This window comes from Haliaeetus albicilla, chromosome 2, assembly GCF_947461875.1.
Source record: "Haliaeetus albicilla chromosome 2, bHalAlb1.1, whole genome shotgun sequence".
Classification (NCBI taxonomy): Eukaryota; Metazoa; Chordata; class Aves; order Accipitriformes; family Accipitridae; genus Haliaeetus; species Haliaeetus albicilla.
Window position 1 is genome coordinate 10,353,811 of NC_091484.1, and position 19,237 is coordinate 10,373,047.

General features: G+C 45.1%; 1 protein-coding gene, 2 long non-coding RNA genes and 3 other non-coding genes across 6 annotated transcripts in view; 1 reads left to right on the top strand and 5 right to left on the bottom strand.

Annotated features, from left to right (window-relative positions):
• LOC104315711 (somatomedin-B and thrombospondin type-1 domain-containing protein-like) overlaps positions 1 to 4,503 on the bottom strand; it is a 40,152-nt gene extending 35,649 nt beyond the window's left edge. The window contains exons 1-2 of the mRNA XM_069805734.1: positions 1,938 to 4,503; positions 748 to 884 (exon numbers count right to left, since the gene is read on the bottom strand). Coding sequence (XP_069661835.1) covers positions 748 to 835 — 88 coding nt within the window. The 5' untranslated portion in view covers positions 836 to 884; positions 1,938 to 4,503. The remainder of the gene's footprint in view (positions 1 to 747; positions 885 to 1,937) is intronic.
• On the bottom strand, positions 356 to 449 carry LOC138684537 (small nucleolar SNORD12/SNORD106). The gene has a single exon (XR_011323799.1). It is a non-coding gene; the product is annotated as a small nucleolar SNORD12/SNORD106 (small nucleolar RNA).
• LOC138684536 (small nucleolar SNORD12/SNORD106) lies at positions 956 to 1,047 on the bottom strand. The gene has a single exon (XR_011323798.1). It is a non-coding gene; the product is annotated as a small nucleolar SNORD12/SNORD106 (small nucleolar RNA).
• Positions 4,504 to 9,432: 4,929 nt separating the features above from the next.
• LOC138689707 (uncharacterized) lies at positions 9,433 to 11,238 on the bottom strand. The gene is made up of 2 exons (XR_011328607.1): positions 11,150 to 11,238; positions 9,433 to 10,633 (listed from the first exon to the last, which is right to left on the bottom strand). It is a non-coding gene; the product is annotated as an uncharacterized lncRNA (long non-coding RNA).
• Positions 10,705 to 10,793, bottom strand: LOC138684535 (small nucleolar SNORD12/SNORD106). The gene has a single exon (XR_011323797.1). It is a non-coding gene; the product is annotated as a small nucleolar SNORD12/SNORD106 (small nucleolar RNA).
• Positions 11,239 to 11,298: 60 nt separating the features above from the next.
• LOC138689706 (uncharacterized) lies at positions 11,299 to 17,995 on the top strand. Its single transcript, XR_011328606.1, has 3 exons — positions 11,299 to 11,576; positions 14,949 to 15,047; positions 17,087 to 17,995. It is a non-coding gene; the product is annotated as an uncharacterized lncRNA (long non-coding RNA).
• Positions 17,996 to 19,237: the final 1,242 nt, after the last annotated feature.

Genomic DNA, 19,237 nt, shown 5'->3' on the forward strand with positions numbered 1-19,237 from the left:
CAAGAACAAAAGCTCCCTGACTGTTAGAAGCACCTCATTTTAACAGTACTTAAATGGGGCAAGACAAAAAAAAAAAAGCTATGCTTATGCTGTTAAAGTTAAATTGAAACCTGTCAGAGCTCTCTGCCATTTACTTGAGATCTTTTGAAAGCAAGAATTCCTTCACTTTTGATCCTCAAGTCTTTCACGCATGTCAGATAGTGTTATACAACCAGTGTTACTGTATGTGCAGACAGCACCCTCCAGTGCTGCCTGCCCTCAAAGCATACAGCATACATGTAGTTTCCCTGCAACAGAGGTGCAAGCAAGGGCATGTAGCCTCAATATGGAGCCACATGAGGAACTGAAGCACCTTGCATCTGTGGAATCAGTCAATCTGGCTAAAACAGAAGTTTGCATCAGTATTGCCAATCTGGTGGGGAAAAGTCTGAAGTCATCATGACAGATGCTCTTCAGCTGATCATTAAAAGGCAATCAATTACATTTGAAAAATCTTCATGTCCATAACAACTGACAAGGTATTAATCCCTGCAGGAAAGATAGCAAAAGGAAACTTGTGTATTTCAACAAGTGTTAATAATCAGGTACAACACTTAAAAGGGCCCCTGTTGGATTGCTCAAATCAACACATCTGTCAAATCTCCAGGGACACTAACCCATCAAACCATTGCAGAACCAAATCCCTTACAGAAAGGTTTTTTCCTTTTTTTATTTAAATCAGTGTACATAGGCGGATCAAAGACTTACCATTCTTACTTGCTAGAGGTTCAGGCATGGTGGAACAAACCAGGCAACTGCCCTCATCACACAATTCATCGCTGCCACCTACAGCCATCACATCAGGTCTCCCAGAGGCTCAACACCCCCACTGCCTTTGCAGCGCCCTACGAGTAAAGCCAAAGGGAACAGTTAGCACCAGGCCCTGGCAGCACGTGGGACACAGCAGCGCTTCCCCGCTGGTGCATCAGACATGATCTGGCTTGAACGGCGAGAATTCAACACTTGTTGCTCTGGTGGGGAGAAAATTCAGTCATCACTTACACCAGCGAGTCCCCAGGAATTAGGAGGCTGCACACCCACAGAAGCTGTACCACATTCCCACCTTGCCTGGCAGACCCGCAGGCAATGAGTGAATTCACGCAAATCCCTCCCCAAGAAGAGCTGGCTCATTGGCACACTCAACGAGTACCCGTGATGGGAAATACTGCAAAAGCCCAGAGAAAAAAACACTGATGGGGTTTCTGCAACAGAGCACAAGATGGACACAAAAAGGGGAGGCAGGCAGAGATAACAGGTTATGCACTCTTGCAGGCCCAGCCTTTACGGCCATGAGAGGCTTCCACCTTCCCAACACAAAGGCAGGAGGCCGCACGTGGAGCAGTAAATGCCACGCAATTGCCAGAGCCCAGGCAGAGGGAACAGCTTGGCCACGAACACTGCATATCCCACGCTGCAAATGCTACTGCCCACCTATGAGCAAGGGGCAGGGCAGGAAAACTCCAGAACCAGTCTCTCCTCCAAGGGCCCACCACAGCCAGGCTAGCTCTGCCCCATGCCAGGCCAGCAGCAGAGCACCAACCGTCGTGTCCTGGTCCCCAACCCTCCGGCCACGGGGCACCTGCCAGGGGCTCGGAGCCATCAACCCACCACCCCTCCCAGGCTGCAGCTTTCCTGCCCTACTGGACCTGCCACCTCGCACGCAACGGGAGCGAGACAAGGCACAACGGGCCTGGCGGCAAGGCTTCTGCAGGAGGGAACCCTCTCTGCTGTCAGCTGCACACTATCATCTAAGCCAGTGGTCAAACCCACACATCTGTCAAGTCTCCAGGGACACCAACCTGACAAAGCATTGCAGAAGCCACTCAGGAACTCTTTTTCAAAGAAAAAAAAAAAAATATATTTTAAACCAATGAGGAACAGTTACTTTAAGGACTTACCCTTCCCACCTGCCAGAGGCTCTGGCATGGCGGTGACGTGCGGAGAATAGACTTCACAATCTGTGAGATTGTAAAGTAGGTATGTTTATTCAGCGCTGGGCAGCACGGAGGGTTAGTCCCACCAAAGTCGTGCACGCCTAACGTGGCAACTAGCTCCAAATTTATACAGTCAAGTATTACATATACATAAGGTTTCTCAATACGCCTATACATATGCATGACCTATCCCCACTTCGTATTAAAATTAGTTCCAAGGAGTCATTTTCATAAATTCCTCCTGACTGCGCTTGCGCAGCCCCTCCTTGTGGTGGTCGTCGGGGGTCGTGAAGATGAAGGCAGACAACTCCTCTTCTTCACTGCTAGTAACCTTTTACTCTTGTGCAGACTCAGTTGTTCCTTGGCTCTTATCCAAACCGCAGGGTCGGTTTTAGCTGGTTCTTAAGGCAAGTCTCTAGATCTTCTCAGGAACTGTCCTTCGTGAGGAACTGCAGGACTTCTTGCCTCAGTTAGTTCATACAATAATTGGCAAAACATTAAACACTGTCTATCATCAGCTTGATTCTTTGGGCTGCACAGCAATCTAGATTATTAAGCAGTGTTTTATCTACTAAGATTCCCTTAACCCCTCTTCTCTCAGTCCCCCCTTTTCTAGAAAAGTAGTAAATTCTTTTACTACACCTAATTCTAATACAGCGTTTCCCTATCTAGCATTCTCTCAAAATATTTATTAGACTCAAGTTTCCATCATAATTGGTTCTTCTTCCATTCACTGTAGGAATCTCCTGTGTTCTGAAAACACCATAAACCACATCAAACTGCTACACAAAGGATTATAGACAAAAGGATGATTATTATCACAGTGATAAACAATTGCTTTAACGACATTAAGTCTGGTAACCAAGAGGTTAGCTCTTCCCACAGCTCAGAAAATCCCCAAGAGGTGTCATCTTGAGTTACTTCATGTAGGATTTTTGCTTGTTTCCTGATCTCCCGTAAGTCATCAGTAATCACCCACTCTGGTCCACATACATGCAACAACTAACATTGATTACTGTGCATACCCCTCCTTGTGAGGCTAATAATAAATCTAGAGCCATATGATTTTGTGATACTATTTTTGATAAACCAATAGTTTCTTCTTGGAGCGCTCCAATAGCATCTATGGCTTTATTCTCAATTATCTCTATTACAGCTGAGATGTTTACTATAGCCTTTTCTAACTCGCTAACCCTCACAGATGGGATTAGCCATTGCACGAAGCTATGATAGCCTGTCAGCCTTTCTGTTAAGGGGTTACTCATCCTTCGGTTTCTGATTGAAGTGGCTCTTCGTTTTCTTCTCATGGGATTCTGTGTTGTTTTATCAATAATAGTAATGTTGGGGACCAGGGCACCTAAAGTACATGCTCCCTGCCACTCCAGAGGCAAAGTCTTCCGGGCTGCTGTACCACATAACCAATACCACCCTGTTCCTAACAGAACCGGGAGGCCAGTGTAATTAAGTAACTGAAATGCTGGGTCAATAGTTGTCTGTTCAGTGAGATGGATTTATTGCAATTTGAATATTCCCCAACAAACGTACTGTTTCCTGAGCTTACCAGGCAACGGTCTCCTGAGGTATTGGCTGTTATTGTTTTCATTTCCAACCTTTGGCCCCACTTGGCTTGGGCATCTTTCCTGAGAGTGATATTTTTCCAGAAAGTAACATTTGTCCAAGAGACATTCAATGGCAATGGGACACCTATCAAGGGCACTCCACGACCAGAATGCCTTGGCATTTGGGTACAAACCCAACAATCAGTCTTGTTATAATCTGAGTAATGTTCTGTGTCAATTGTACATACGAATTCTCTTGCCAAGCAGCTACACTAATCGCCTGTAGGTTTACCAGGATTATGCAAATCTTAATCCACATTCTACCTTTGCAGTTTGAGCGTCAGGGGTCCCTGGACTTCAGAGGTGCAAACCTTTCGTGGTGCTTTTTTTACTCTAGTGTGATGTACCCAGGCATTCCGTTCTTTGATCTTGATTGCTGTAAAGGAGGTGAGGAGTACCTGGAATGGTCCTTCCCACTGTGGTTCCAGAGTTTTTTCTGTAAAAGACTTTAGATATACATAATCTCCAGGTTGTATATTGTGCACAGGTCCATCTAAACCTCTCCCCCAAGTCCCAGTCACATGCTTTCTGATTCTACTGAGCTGCTTGCCCGATGCCACCATGTAGGAAGTCATAATTTTGTCCCTGGCTTGTACGGACATCCCTCTCTGTATTCCATATGGTTGTCCATACAAGATTTCAAAGGAGCTCAGTCCTTCCTTTGCCCTTGGTCTTGTTTGTATGCGCAAAAGGGCTAAAGGAAGAGACTGAGGCCAGGCCAAGTTTGCTTCTTGTCCTAATTTCACAATTTGCTGTTTCATTAAGTAAGTGGTTCATTTTTTCCACTTGGCCACTTGACTGAGGGCGATATGGGGTATGAAGCTGCCAATCTATGCCCAAATGGTGGTTAATTTGTTGTACCACTTTTGAGACAAAATGTGGTCCTCTGTCAGAGGATATAGTTGCTGGAACTCCAAAGCATGGTATTATCTCTTGTACCAATATTTTAGTTACCTCCCAAGCTTTAGCTGTTCTGTTTGGGAATGCTTCTGGCCAACCTGAAAAGGTATCAGTTAATACTAATAAATATCAATACCCCCCTTTTCTTGTAAGTTCTGTAAAATCAATCTGCCATTGTTGTCCAGGCCTATTGCCTTTCCCAATTTGGCCCATTTCTGGCCTGGGGGTATTCTTAGGATTAGTCTGGAGGCAAAGGTCACACTGTTGAGTCACCTGTCTCACCGTGGTGTATAAATTTCTGGCCACAATTTCTCTTATTAAATGTTTATACAAAGCCTCTGTTCCCCAATGCCTTTTCCTATGTTCCTCCCGTACTAGATACCATAGTAGGCAAGAGGGAATGATTAGTTTCCCTTGTGGGGTATGAGCCCACCCCTCTTCATTATATGACCCTTCTAGTTCTGTAATAAGCTTCTGATCTTCCTCGGTATACTCTGGCTTACCTTCTAGAGAGATTCTCCTGTCGGGGACTAAAGCCCCTTCTGTTTTCACCTCTGTTTTAGCTACTTGTTTTGCCTCTCTGTCCGCCAGCTCATTTCCTTTTTCTAAATCTGAGCTCACTTTCTGGTGTGCCTTAATGTGCATGATTGCCACTTTCTCAGGAAGTTGGACAGCCTCCAATAGCTTCAAGATTTCTTCTGCATGTTTGATATTTTTCCCTTGAGAGTTCAATAATCCTCTTTCTTTCCGGATTGCTCCGTGTGCGTGTACAACCCCGAAGGCATAGTTCGAGTCTGTATAAATATTCACAACTTTGCCTTGTGCCAATTCCAGGGCACAGGTCAGGGCAATTATTTCTGCCTTCTGTGCAGAGGTATTCATGGGCAATGGCCCTGACTCTATTACTTCTTGACTGGTGGTAACGGCGTATCCCGCATGTCACCTACCACCACTTAAGACATAACTGCTTCCGTCTGTGAACCAGTTTTCTCTGTTTTCCATAGGCCTGTCCTTCAGGTCTGGACAGCTTGCAGATGTTGCTTTGATAGTTTCCAAGCAGTCATGATGCACCAGTTCTCCTGTGTTTCCACTGAGGAAAGAAGCTGGGTTGACAATGTTAGTAACTACAATCTCCACGTTGTCCTGTTCTACCAGTATAGCCTGATATCTCAGGAATCTCTGTGGAGAGAGCCAGTGTCCACCCTTTGCTTCCAGTACTGCTGATACTGTATGGGACACCAAAACGGTCATTTTCTGGCCCAGAGTGAACTTCCAGGCTTCCTCTATGTTCAGTATCACAGCTGCAACCACCCGCAGGCATCTAGGCCAACTCTTTGCAGTCACGTCTAACTGCTTAGAGAAGTAGGCAACTGCCCGTTGATATGGACCCAGATCTTGTGCTAATATTCCCAGGGCAATGCCCTGCTGCTCGTGAGAGAAAAGAAAAAACAGCTTACTTCCGTCTGGGAGTCCTAAGGCCGGGGCTGACATCAAAGCCTTTTTCAGTAGCTCAAAGGCTCATTTGGTTTCCTTATTCCACTCAAGGTGTCTCTGCTCAGTGGCTGTTAATGCATACAGTGCTTTAACAAGCAGTCCATATAAATCCACAGTCAGCACCACCCAGTCATCCCCAGAAAAGTCCGTAACTCTTTTACCATCCGAGATCTCTGGGTTTGGCATATTGCTTCTTTGCGAGCCTGTCCCAAAGTTCTTTGTCCAGCACTAATTTCACAGCCCAAATAATTCACTTTGGGCTGCATCACCTGGGCCGCCTTCTTAGATACCCGGTACCCCTGGAGCCCCAAGAAATTTAGCAGACTCACCATCCAGGTCATACAGTCGTTTTCCGTTTTGATGGTGAACAGGATATCATCCACATACTGTAACAGTTTTCCCTCCTCAGATGGGATTTCCCAGGATTCTAAGTCTTTCACAAGCTGATTGCTGAAAATGGTAGGACTATTCTTAAATCCTTGTGGCAACACCGTCCAAGTGAGCTGGGTCTTCCGACCACTCTTGGGGTTTTCCCATTCGAATGCAAATAATTTTTGGCTGGCTTCGTGGAGAGGGAGACAAAAGAAAGCATCCTTCAAGTCTAAAACAGTAAACCAGGTTATTTCGGGTGTCAACACAGTCAGCAAGGTGTATGGATTTGCCACTACCAGGTAAAGGTCCTCAGTTATCTTATTCACAGCCCGTAAGTCCTGGACCACTCGATATGACCCATCGGGTTTCCAAATGGGTAATATAGGGGTGTTGAAATCAGATTCACGCTCTTTTAATAATCCTAATTGCAAAAATTTTTCTACTACCAGCTGGGTTCCTTCCCTGTCTTCCTTCTTTAGGGGATATTGTTTAATTCTTACCGGTTGTCAGCCTTCCTTGAGCCTGACTTCAACAGGTGGAGCATTTTTCGCTCTTCCACATTGGTGGCCCATACCCCAGGGTATACCTGATCTAAGATTTCCTCGCCAATTTTTCCTTCTGAGGGGAGACTGGTTAAAGTTAGACTCAATAGCTGGATATATTGCCGATCTTTTACCTCCGGAGTAATTTCTCCCTTCTCAAATACAATCTTTGCCCCCAATTGTTCCAACAAATCTCTTCCCAAAAGTGCCTTTGGGGAGTTAGGCATATACAAAAATTTGTGCATGCCCCATTGTTTTCCTAATTTATATTCTAAAGGCTTACAAAAATATGCCTTTTCACTTTGGCCAGTCACCCCTTTTACCATGACATAATCATCTCCCAGGGGCATCAAGGCTTGATTCAAAACCAAATATGTTGCCCCTGTATCAACCAAAAATTCTACCTCTTGTTGTTTCCTCCCTAGCTTAATTATAACCAGTGGATCCACTAGGATAGATTCCCCAGGTCCCCATCAATCTTCCTTCACATGGGCTACCGTTCTTCCTGTCTGATTGCTTCACCCCCTCTCCTTGTTCCTTGGACATTCCTTTTTCCAATGACCGAATTTCTTACACAAAACACATTGATCTTTGCCTAGTCGGGACATGTCTCGTCTAGGCCTCTTTTCCTCCTCTTCCTGGATGACTGCCATTAGTTTCCTTTGCCCTTGTCTCTATTTTTCCTCTCTTACTAAATACCCTCCATGCTTCAACAATACTTCCAAATTTCTACTTTCCATAGGGCGTAACTTCTGGAGTTTGCATCTTATATCCCCTGTGGATTGACCCCAAAACAGGGAGACTAATTGTTGTATCCCTACCTCTGACCCAGGATGCAGCAGTGTGCTGCAGCGCATTACATCCCTCAGTAGATCCAGGAATTTGGATGGGGACTCGGAAGGACCTTGTTTGACTGCATATAAAGCTGACCAATTTATAGTCTTGGGGATTGCCCTCTCCATTCCCTTTGAGATCCACTCCTGATACTCCTGCAGTTTTTCCATATGCACAGATCTATTAACATCCCACTTTGGATCTTGGAGAGGGAAATATTCCTTAACATCCCCTCCTGTAATCCTATAATGATCTTCAGCCAAATTCCCTGCTGTTTTTAAAATCAGTTGTTTCTCTGTCTCAGTCGTATATTCTAATAATAGCTATATGTCTTTCCAATCAGGGTTATGCTGTTTTACAATGAACTGAAAATGTTTGGTTACACTTACCAGATCACTCCTGTAATCCTTTGCAGCCCTTTTCCATTCCCCTAAATCAGTGGCGGAAAAGGGTACCTTGATTAGCATTGTCCCGCCATCAGGCCCTACCACACCTCTTGGAGAGGTGCTTGTAAGCCTGTTGGGGCAGATTTCTTCCTATTACGGGAAGATACAGGACTGTCCAGGGGCTGGAAGTTCTGTCTGAGTCCGCATCCTGTCCCTGTGGTTGAGGGGGAGCCTTAAACAAATCGGTTAGATCTTGTTCTGGTACCTGGTGAATTTTGTTTGCTTTAGTACACCTTTGTCCAATACTACCTGTCGAGCAACACCACCTCAGTTTACCTCTAAGCTCTTTGTTATTTTCTCGCTCAAGTGAGAGTACCATGGGGTCCTGTGGTGGTACCATCCCACAGTCCCTTTGCCAGCCCGGATTATTTCAGAGGGTAAAAAAACATATCTGCATATGAGACTTCATCCCACTTTCCTTCTCTCCTTAAAAACAACATCAATTGCAAAAGAGTATTATGATCAATTGACCCACTGAGTGGCCACTTAGCTTCGCTTTCCAATTTATACAAAGGCCACCATTGGTTACAATATTTAATAAGGGTCTTCTTGCTTTCCATGCCTCCAGTCCCGACAGTATCTTTCCAATGAGCAAGTACACACCCTAAAAGACTCTTCTTCAAAATTCCCCCTTGAGTGTTACCCATTTTAAAACTTCTATTGATTCTCACTTTTGCTAGTTCTTTTAGTGCGCTCCCACACAAATCGCTTCTTACAGTTCCTTATAGTTTTCTCCCAGTCCTCTTCCCACACATCCCAGATTTCTGCGATCAGATTTTCCTTTCCACACACCAACATCACTACTTCAGATCCTTGTTGGGTTCTTTCCCAATTATGAAACTGTGGGGTCTGGGGAAAGCACTTAGGGCACTCTGCCTTCCACCTACTGGATATACAATACCACCTTTTCCTACAAGATTTGCACTTCAACAAAACCCAAGCTTGGTGCCAAATTTCATATAGCCTAAAAACAAGCCCACATGCAAAGCAGGGAATTACCCCTATTTGTCCACCAACACTGAAGGCTGTTCCCAGTCTAAAGCCACTTTCCACCCCACAGGAGTAATATATGCTCCCTTTAAATAATACTGCTCATTCCCCCTTTCTATCCAATGCCCACTTTCGTTCAAATACTCCCAAGGTTCAAGTCCAAACCACCGAAGGAGTGATTCCTTTCACCCTGTTCCTTCATCAACACATAGAGGTATTCACAAATTATCTAAACACAAAGACAAAAAACATGAACATAAAATTCCCAGGTATTCAAATTATACTATTTATCATCCCAGTTAACATCCATCCAACAGCTGCAAATATAAAGATGCACCAAGTGCAATTGTGAGGTCCGCTTACCCTTCTCCTGCCTCTTATATGCCAATCATCAGCAGGTCCATCCTGGCTCCCGGCACTGGGATGCAGCAGTGAGCTCGGATTTGCTTGATCTGCTCCCAAGATGGCTAGCAGCCACCCTATCAGTCAGCAAATCCCCTTGTTAGTATACAGGGTACCCTCCTCCCATACAGGGACTATGCTGCACGCCAGACGTCTGCACAATTTACCAGCTGCCCCGGCCACGTGTATGACTTACAGGCTTCCCTTGTAAAACACACCGTTTAGTCCACGGCTTCAGAAGGTTGTTGTCTGCTCCTGCAGTGAGCGGCTAGCAGCGGAGGCTCCTCCGAGAGAAGTTCTCGGGGCACACCTAGGGGCATCCGCTCCAGTCAATCCCGCAGCCAAGCAGAGAGTCTCCTGCCTGTTTGCCAAACTGACATGTGGAAAACAGATTTCACAGTCTGTGAGATTGCAAATTAGGTATGTTTATTCAGTGCTGGGCAGCACGGAGGGTTAGTCCCACCAAAGTCGTGCGTGCCTGACACGACAACTTGCTCCAAATTTATACAGTCAAGTATTACATATACATAAGGTTTCTCAATACGCCTATACATATGCATGACCTATCCCCACTTCGTATTAAAATTAGTTCCAAGGAGTCATTTTCATAAATTCCTCCTGACTGCGCTTGCGCAGCCCCTCCTTGTGGTGGTCGTCGGGGGTCGTGAAGATGAAGGCAGACAACTCCTCTTCTTCACTGCTAGTAACTTTTTACTCTTGTGCAGACTCAGTTGTTCCTTGGCTCTTATCCAAACCGCAGGGTCGGTTTTAGCTGGTTCTTAAGGCAAGTCTCTAGATCTTCTCAGGAACTGTCCTTCGTGAGGAACTGCAGGACTTCTTGCCTCAGTTAGTTTATACAATAATTGGCAAAACATTAAACACTGTCTATCAGCTTGATTCTTTGGGCTGCACAGCAGCCTAGATAATTATTATGCAGTGTTTTATCAACTAAGATTCCCTTAACCCCCCCCCCCTTCTCTCAGCGGAGCAAACCGCACGCCTGACCCTGCCGCCCATCAGGTCTCCTCCAGGCTCTGTGCACCCTCCGCCTCGGCAGCGTCCTGTGAGCAAAGCCCAAGGGAACAGTTAGTACCGGGCCCCGCAAGTGCGTGGGACAGAGCGGGCGCTGCCCTCTGGTGCATCAGACACGATTTGGCTTGAACAGTGAGAAATCAACACTGTCGCTCTGACGGGGAAAAAAATGTCATCACCTCCACCAGAGAGTCCCCGGGTGCCCCACGGCCGCACACCCGCGCCACGCTCCCGCCTCCCCCGGCGGGTCCGGGTGACCTCGTGTAAGATCTTCCCGGGAAGGGCGGCCGCCCATCGGGAAACAGGGCGGGAGCCCGGAGAAGAGCACTTGGGGACGGGGCCCCCCGAGGCGGAGCCGAGAAGAGGCGGCCATGCTGCCGGCCCACACCGCTCCCTCAGCGGGCGGGCGACGAGGCGACGCCGGCGGCCGCCAGAAGCCCGACAAGGCGGGGTAGGGGCCCCACCAAGAAAGGGCAGAAGGGGAGAGCCCGGACCCACCATCCCCCCCGACCGCCCACGGAGCCCGACCTAGGACCCACACTCACCTCAGCCACGCCGGAGCAAGAGGGCGATAGGCGCCGCGCGAGGGCCTTTATAGGGGCCGCCGACCCCGCCCCGGGCCCGCCCGCGCTGAGGCGGGCGCCGGCGCCATGTTGGGCGGTGCTGCTCGGGCAGCAGGCGGGAGCAGTCGTTTGTCCTGCCCTCCCTTTCCCTCCCCTCCTGTCCCCTGTGGAGGGGCTCCCGCTCCTAAGGGAGGCGATGGCGTGAGTCGTTCACTCCGCGTCTCCGGTGGACTCGGAGCCGGTGGAGGTGGCGTGAGGTGCGCCCGGCAGCGGGGCCGCCATTTCGCGGTGGAGGGCAGGACGGGGCGCTGGGCCGCGCCGCTGCTCGCTGGCCCCGTTCACCTCATGGCGGGGAGCGCGTTTAGTGCCCGCAGCCCGCCCCAGGGCCGGTGGGCTGCCCGGGCTTGATGTGAGGAGATGGGTGAAGGCGGGCGCGGCGGGTGGGGTGCAGCCGGTTCGCCCGTCCCCGCGCTCGGACGTGGGCCCCGCGGCGTGGCCGTGGGCCGGCGGCTGCAGGCCTGCCGCCGGGCTGCGGCACCGCGGGGCGGCACTGGGCCCCGGTGTGGGTGTCGGTACACGCGGTATGCCACGCTGCAGGGCAGGGCCGGAGATTGAAACTGGGCAAGTGCTGCCTGCGCCCCAGGTTTGGGGCATCGGTACGTCTACCGTGCTTTGCCAGCGTCGGCGAGTATGGCTTTGGGAAATTTAATTTTCTCTTCGTTTTCTTCTTACAAAGAAAAAAAAAACCCAACGGGTTCAGAGGTGTTTAGTGACTTGTCCAAAAGCACGTGCAAATGCAGTGGCAACATCAAGCCTGTGATCCAACCTTAATCCAGAGCAGAAGCCCCCAAACCATTAATTCAAGGACGGACCACTTAACACCACTGTATTTGTGCCAGCTCAGGCTCCCTGCTGATGGGCGACTGGGGTGCAGCTCAGGTTTGTGTCACTGGGGGGATGCCTACCGCAGTTTGGGGGACCCGTCACATCACAGTAGCAGTTATTTTACTATTGGGTGGCCCTAGACAGGCAAATTATGTTGCATTAAGTAGTAGTTTGCCACTGAGTAAGACGAGGAATGGAATAGAGGGCAAAGGATGTGTCTTGAATGAGAACAGCCTGCCTTGTAACCTGAGCGCTGCCATGTGCAGTGGTTTTGGTAATCCAAGCACTGCCATCCGCAGTGATTTTATAGCTATAAATTCACCTTGGAGAGTGAATCCAGTCATCCATATCTAGTGGAGATCTGCCACATGACATCCTTGAATACACATTGAAGGTATTTTCAGTGCCCTACACTCACACATAGTGTGTACATCTATTCAGAGAAGTCAGCCAAGCACAGCATTTCATCCCTCACCAGTGGTATAGCAGGGGATACCACCGTATGATTCAGGAATAAATGTTCTGCAGCCATGACCCCCCCTCCCAGCACCTCCTGGGGAAGGTAGGAACTTTTGTCACTAGAATAAGACCAACTAAAGAGATGGGGTTGAAACAGAGTCAGAGTGGAAGAGGCAGGGGAAGGCACAAAGCCATATGCAGTTTTACATAGGCAGGGTGGTCTTTTGGGCTAAACACAGGAGTTCAACAACCCTGTGTTCTGCAGTAAGCAGCTCTGGGCTAGGCTAGCTCAAAATCGTGTAATTGCTGCACTCTTTGGGGTTTTTCTGTTTGTAAAATACACACTGGTTACACCAAGGCACCAGGCATAGGCATTCACTTGCTCACTCTGACGGTATGAGGTGTTAGCATTGTGTGACTTGGCACATCAGTGCTTCAGCAATCCAGCTGTTACTTTGGTATCAGACTTCTACTAATTAAACAGGGATTCAGTGACAAGGGGACCAGATCAAGCTGATGGCAAGGTGAATAGGTCCTGTGGGACCAATGGAAGGGGTAGTTCAAGGATAGTGCTTGAAATGTGATGAGAACAAGAAAAGGCACATGGTCGATTTGTCAGCTAGTTTGCCAACATACAGCCAAGGCTCTGCAAATCTGCCTAGAGAGGCCACAGGAGGGATTTCGGACACCCTGAAATGAGTAAGCCTGTCTTGTTTTATTCACCTCCTTGTCTAGTAGTATCTACAGACATACATACTGCAAGTACCTATATAGGCCTTATAGTATGTTTGGCATAACACTGCATAATTCAGCTACCATTAAAATGCTTTTTCCAAATTAAATGTGTTTGTAGGCAACTAATTCTTGAAAGCAGCTTATCAAACAGGACTTGTGGAATAAATCTCAATCCCATTAATCCAAGTTCCAGAACACCAAAAGATGAAAAGACAATCAAAGGAAGGACATTTTAAGAGGATTACAGGGAAAACTAATCTTGTTACACTGCAAACCCATGTCACATGTACAACGCAAAAGGAACTGTAAATGTGATTTGTGTTGCCTAGCTTGGCAAGGAAGGAAAAATGGGAAGGTCTGGGATGTTAGACAGCTGCAGCAGAGCTTAGTATCAAATTTATTTGATTTCCCTGGGTTTTATTCTCTTTGGCAGAACCACGTTGAAAATCTCTTCAGCTAGATGAGTTCTTCAACTCAATCAGGACTCGTAGCAAGCCTCACTGAACTCTGGAAGTTCCTCAAGAGGTGGCAGAAGTCAGGACATACTCAACTCCCAATTCTTGTTATTTGCTTGCAGAGGGACCTCTTCCATGGAGCATTGCTGGCCAGAGCAGCCAGCATGTGAAAGCCGTGCTTCACAGCCGATTAACAGGACTTTTGGCCGCAGGACAGCTACGTACTTTTCTTGCACAAGGTGGTTATTCACTGCAGCCGCAGGCAACAGCATGCTGGGCTGGGCCTCTCCAGTCTTGTGTCCTTGTGTTTGCTCTTGTATGAGTCATGCAGGAGCAGTTACTCTGTCTAACTTTACAAGAGTGACCAAAGTGAAGGTAAAAGGTTAAAAGGCAGTTAGTCACATGCATTTTTTAAAAGTACCACAACTTTTGAAGAATGCTTTTGTATTATATGCCAGCCTTCACAAGGCACACATTTTCAGCTTCTTCTAAATGCCAACACTGCTCCACAGAATCATTTTTTTCTCTAGGATGCGGAAACCTGATGAATGAAGAAATGCTTCTGAATTGCTAAACAAGACCTTGTTAACCTCATAGGATGATTAAATATTTTACATGCCAGCATCTAACTGCTACACTGTTATGTTCAGGGGTTTTTTTTTAAATCAGAACCGAATATGAAGAAATCTAAACTTTAATTGGGGTGTAATCTCTGACTTCCTGACATAATAACCTAAACTAAAAACCCAGCATCAGATGCCTCCAATATTCAGGAAATTTCTTATACAGGTTGTAATTTTCCAGCATAAAATTTTGTAACAGAATTTAAAAAAAAAGGTATGCATCAAGAAAGCCATGAAAAGATCTCTCTGAACTGTTGGGTCAGCAACTTCACCATGGAGCACTATGATAATCAAAATAAAACAGCACACTGACAGGGTATTGAAAAGAATCTTTGTGAGCATCTGCCAAATCGTACACACTCGTCTTCTGCAATATGAAAAATGCCAAACACAACATTCACAGAATGGATTAAAGGGCAGTAAGAAAGAAACTGCCATAGTTTAGTTGTGGAACCAGAATTTTTCCAGCCTGCAGCTAAAACTAGAAACAAAGAAAGACTGAATGACCCAGCTGAGTTTCAGGAAAAGAGACTCAGCAGGAACATGTACTCAGATTTACAAGTTTAATAGGCGTTTTTGCACATAAATGATGTTCTCTTTTTTTTTTTTTTTTTTTTCCTACAGACTGTCACAGGTTTCCTTCCAAAAACGATAGAAATGGATCACAGCTACACTGTGACTGTGGCAGGAACTTTGGGCCTATTTACAGCAGCAGGTTTAGAGGTCGGTAGCTATGGATCACCAGGGACACAAAACACACTTAGGGAGAGATGCCAACATTAATTTTCTGATGAACACAAATCTTCCTTAGGGATGCTGCAGATTTTTAGGGTATGACCATTGCAGTGAGTCTTAGGGTGAGCCAGAGCACTCCACCTTGCAGGACTGGGTCCTTTGCTGCTTTTATGCATCTGTTCAGGTTTAGCCTTCAAATTGATCAAAATGTTTTAACAGTATTTCCAAGCTCAGATAAACCATTTAAAACGTGGAAACAATAAATGCCTGTTAGATGAGCAACTGCCTTGTTAACAGCTTTGTACTAAGGATACAGCAATTTCTGATGCTGTGTGACACCAGTAAGAGAGTAAGCCTCTTTATGAATTAAAATCACTAGCAGGAAGGGAGGGGTGAGCATGCCACACAGCTAAAGGCTAAACTAGCTTCCCAGAAGAAAGTGCCAACAAAAAATACCGACAAGAAAATGGGGAGTAATGGGAGCATTCACAGGGAATTTGGAAACATCAGTCTGTGAACCACAGGGTTCATTCCCTCCCTCCCTCCAGAGGACCATGGGCTCAAGCACTTCCAGACGCTGTATGTGCAAGCTTGTGCACATTCACAGTTTGAACACTTGTCACGTGCTTGTTTGAAGTGGGACTAGCTTTAATATCCAGCCTAAACAAAACCACACCATGTTCAGCATGTGGCGAAAGCCCGTTAAAATCACTGAAGTTATATCCAGCTGACTGATGAATGACAAGAGGTCTGCATTTGACCCGGTTTAAGTATCAGTTTAATCTAGGTACATCTTCCCTACCTGCATACAATTATGGACCAGCAGAATGGAGAGGGGTTAGACAGTAAAAGCTCTTAAATAACATTTTTTCTTTTAAACAAAAATCAGCATTGGATTTCTACATCAGCCCTTTAGCACATGGAAATACAAGAAGTTAAAACACCAGTTACCTTTGAAGTACAGTACAAGAGAAAGCACAACAGAGTTATTGCTAAGAATGCTTGGAAGAGACAATTATTTAAATGTATTTAGCCTTTGTGAGTTTGAAGTAGCGTATTATCTTCAAGTTTTTATCCACTTTAGTAATTAAAATAACTTGGTGTCTCAACATTTTAATACATAAGCTCCTCTGTATCTACTTAACAAGCTTTAAAGGAAATTTACAAACTTCTTATGCAAATGCAGTGGCAGTTTGTAGGACAGTTATACCAAATCTTATTTACAACAAACTACCAATGGATTTATTTTTCCAGTGATGCCTTCCTTTCCCAATTGTTTTTTCCAGGCAAGAGCTAAATAGTCATCTTGGTTAAAACCAAGCTACTGTGTGAAAACAATGAAAGCCATACTTAGCAATCAGACCACAATATATATCCCTACTGTGATGTATTCGCTTGTGGCTTTAAAATGGTAGAAGAGCAATTTGAGAGATTGCACCCATGAAAAATGGGAAATAGGGATTAGTGTCTGTAGAGATGCCCAGTTGTCCCCAAACAGATTTTGCATTTGGACTTTGACGTGAAACATATCAGAGGTTTTGTCCCTTAACACAGGGTTGGGATTGCCGCCTTTGGGAGCACTAATCTCCCTTCTGAAGAGAGAAAAAAAAAAAGGCATTTAAACATAAAAGATTATCTTTTGGTTGGAAATAGTAAAGCTAAATGAAAGAGTGGTAGGAGAGGAAAGTACTGAAAGCATACTCTGAAGAATATTTTCTGTATTATTAACATGGGACATTTAAAAATCTAAAACATCATCTATTAGCAGGATGTTAAAAATACTGTGAAATTTGAAGTGGGCTTCTGAGTAAAGTTTAAAAGCACTATAATTTTTTCATTTCTAATCAAATACAATTTTGTTGCATTAGGATACTCCCTATACAAAATAATGTTTTGTCAGAGAATAAAATATACTCTTGGATAAGTATTATTCACCATCTGTATGCTTTTATTTAGTTCTAATTCAGAGATTAAATGAATACCCTAGAGATTTTAATTTGCTCTAACAACTTAATTCTTTTCCCCAGCTTCCTTCCATGGGATGTTCAGGTTCTTGCTCAGAAGCTCCTGAGTATTAATTAAGTGTATGGATCCAATCAGCAGCTAAAGGGAAGCAATACAGCATGTCACAGCCACAGAGATGAAGCTGAGTATTGTCAGATTTCTAACCACCCCTGGAGCAGCATTTCTTTGAGCTTAAACAGAGGAGTTGTCTAAATAAAATCACTTAAATATAGAAGCCCTTAAGGACAATATTACATTGATTCACACTTTTTCTGTTGGTTTCTATCTGCAGACTTTCAAAATAAAAGCAGTAAGCCATTACATGGTTTCTTTATAACAGAAGATTAATGAAGCACTATACACACATCCTATCCCTTCCTGCAGTTAGGCACTTTTGGACCCTCCACCATTTGTGTCTATATGTTAGGACAGAATAAAACTATTTTTAACTTTGATCAGTGGGTTAGAACAGAATTTTGGTTTGATCCTTAGGTAACATAATAATTGCAGTGGAACTCCAAGTACAGCTACATTTAACTCTGATGTATGTTACTAAAATTTGGCCAGAGAATTGAGAACAAGAGTAACTACCCTGCTGACTCCAGACTCGGCTAGTCATTTCAGATAGGATTTATCCTAAGGAAATATCACCTGTCTATATCCTAAAAAACCCCAACAAAAAGTTATGGGAATGTATTTTAATATTATGGAACAAACAGGTATCACAGTGAATCCAGGTTGCTTCTCATTCTGTAGACACATTTTAGCTATCCTATAGGTCAGCATTCCCAAAAATAAATTTTGCTCAAATCCTTCTTTTCTTTACAATCTCCAACCTGTAACCAAGAATGATGGATCATGAAAAGTCATGTTTCTTCCTTTGGGGAGCCAGGACTTCCTACTAACAAATAAAATATTCTGCTTTAAAAAAATTTCCTGACCCATTTTCATTATTCCCCTTTAACTTCTATGTGATGCGGTTTTTATCTCAAGCATAGCAAACTGACCTTTCAAGAAAGGAGATAATATTCCAAAATCCCTGGATGAACACGGACTACCTTCCTTGTACACCAACTTCACTTGTTACTTAGGAGACTTGAGCAGCAGCCTTTAAGCTTGGTAAACCAGCACTGGCAAAAGCTTCATTTGTCAGGTTTCAGATCCAGCACATCTACAAAGCCACTCTTCAGGTTCTTACACATTATACAGGGGCATTGCAAGGAGACATTTGACTGCACCTCTTCAAACAACACTGGCACAGTATCATTCTTTTGACAAGAGTCACTATTTAAAGTGTAGCTGTATACTTGTTTGAGTAAGAAAAGGCTTGAAGGAAAGCAATACAAAAGCTACTAGAATTTAGAGGTTGGCTTGAGGCTTTGAAATTTGAGAAAACAGTACTGAGTGCTATCTTTCCAATACCAGAAAATAACATGAAGACTGGAGTCTCTCAAAGTCTAGACATGTGAACGAGTACAGGCAGACAGGACATTTTCTTTGGTGAAGGAAAATGTATTACCTACGCTGTCTGGTCTCTGCTGATCTTATTTACAAGCTGAACGACTGGAAAATGAACATAACTATTTCCAGAATCTGGTTTCCAAACTCTTCAGCTACTTCCTTTAAGCTTGTATGCTCCACATTTGGAAGCAGGATGGGCAGGCATTAAAAAAAAAGGTCCAAATGAACAAGACTGAAATGCACTGAAATTCAATGACTCCTTCTGGCACATCACAGCTGCTGTTCCCCAGTGACCTGCCTCCTCGGGAATCGCCCTCAGTTACAAGTTACTAAATCAGGAGTGGAAGCCCCTTAGGATATGACCTCCTTTCTCTGCCCTTCAGCGGCCTAAGGGCAGCCCTACTTGCAGAACACTGGCTATAAAACTTAAGAGGCTGGGACAATAATGTGGTAAATTCTGAAAAGAACCAAGATCACTATCTCAGTTGTTAGCACAATAGTTAATGAGCCTGATAGATGGGACTACATACTTTGTTCCCCTTACTCCCATTTGAAAGTGATTAAAGGGAAGTTCTCTGTAGCTCAACAGAACTCAGTATTTTGAGTGCAAAATTTCACAATTTACTAAATGTACAGCAGATCCTGGAACACTCAGATTAGTACTGCCATCTTGCCAGATACTTTTGGAAACATAGGAAAAAATGCATTCATTT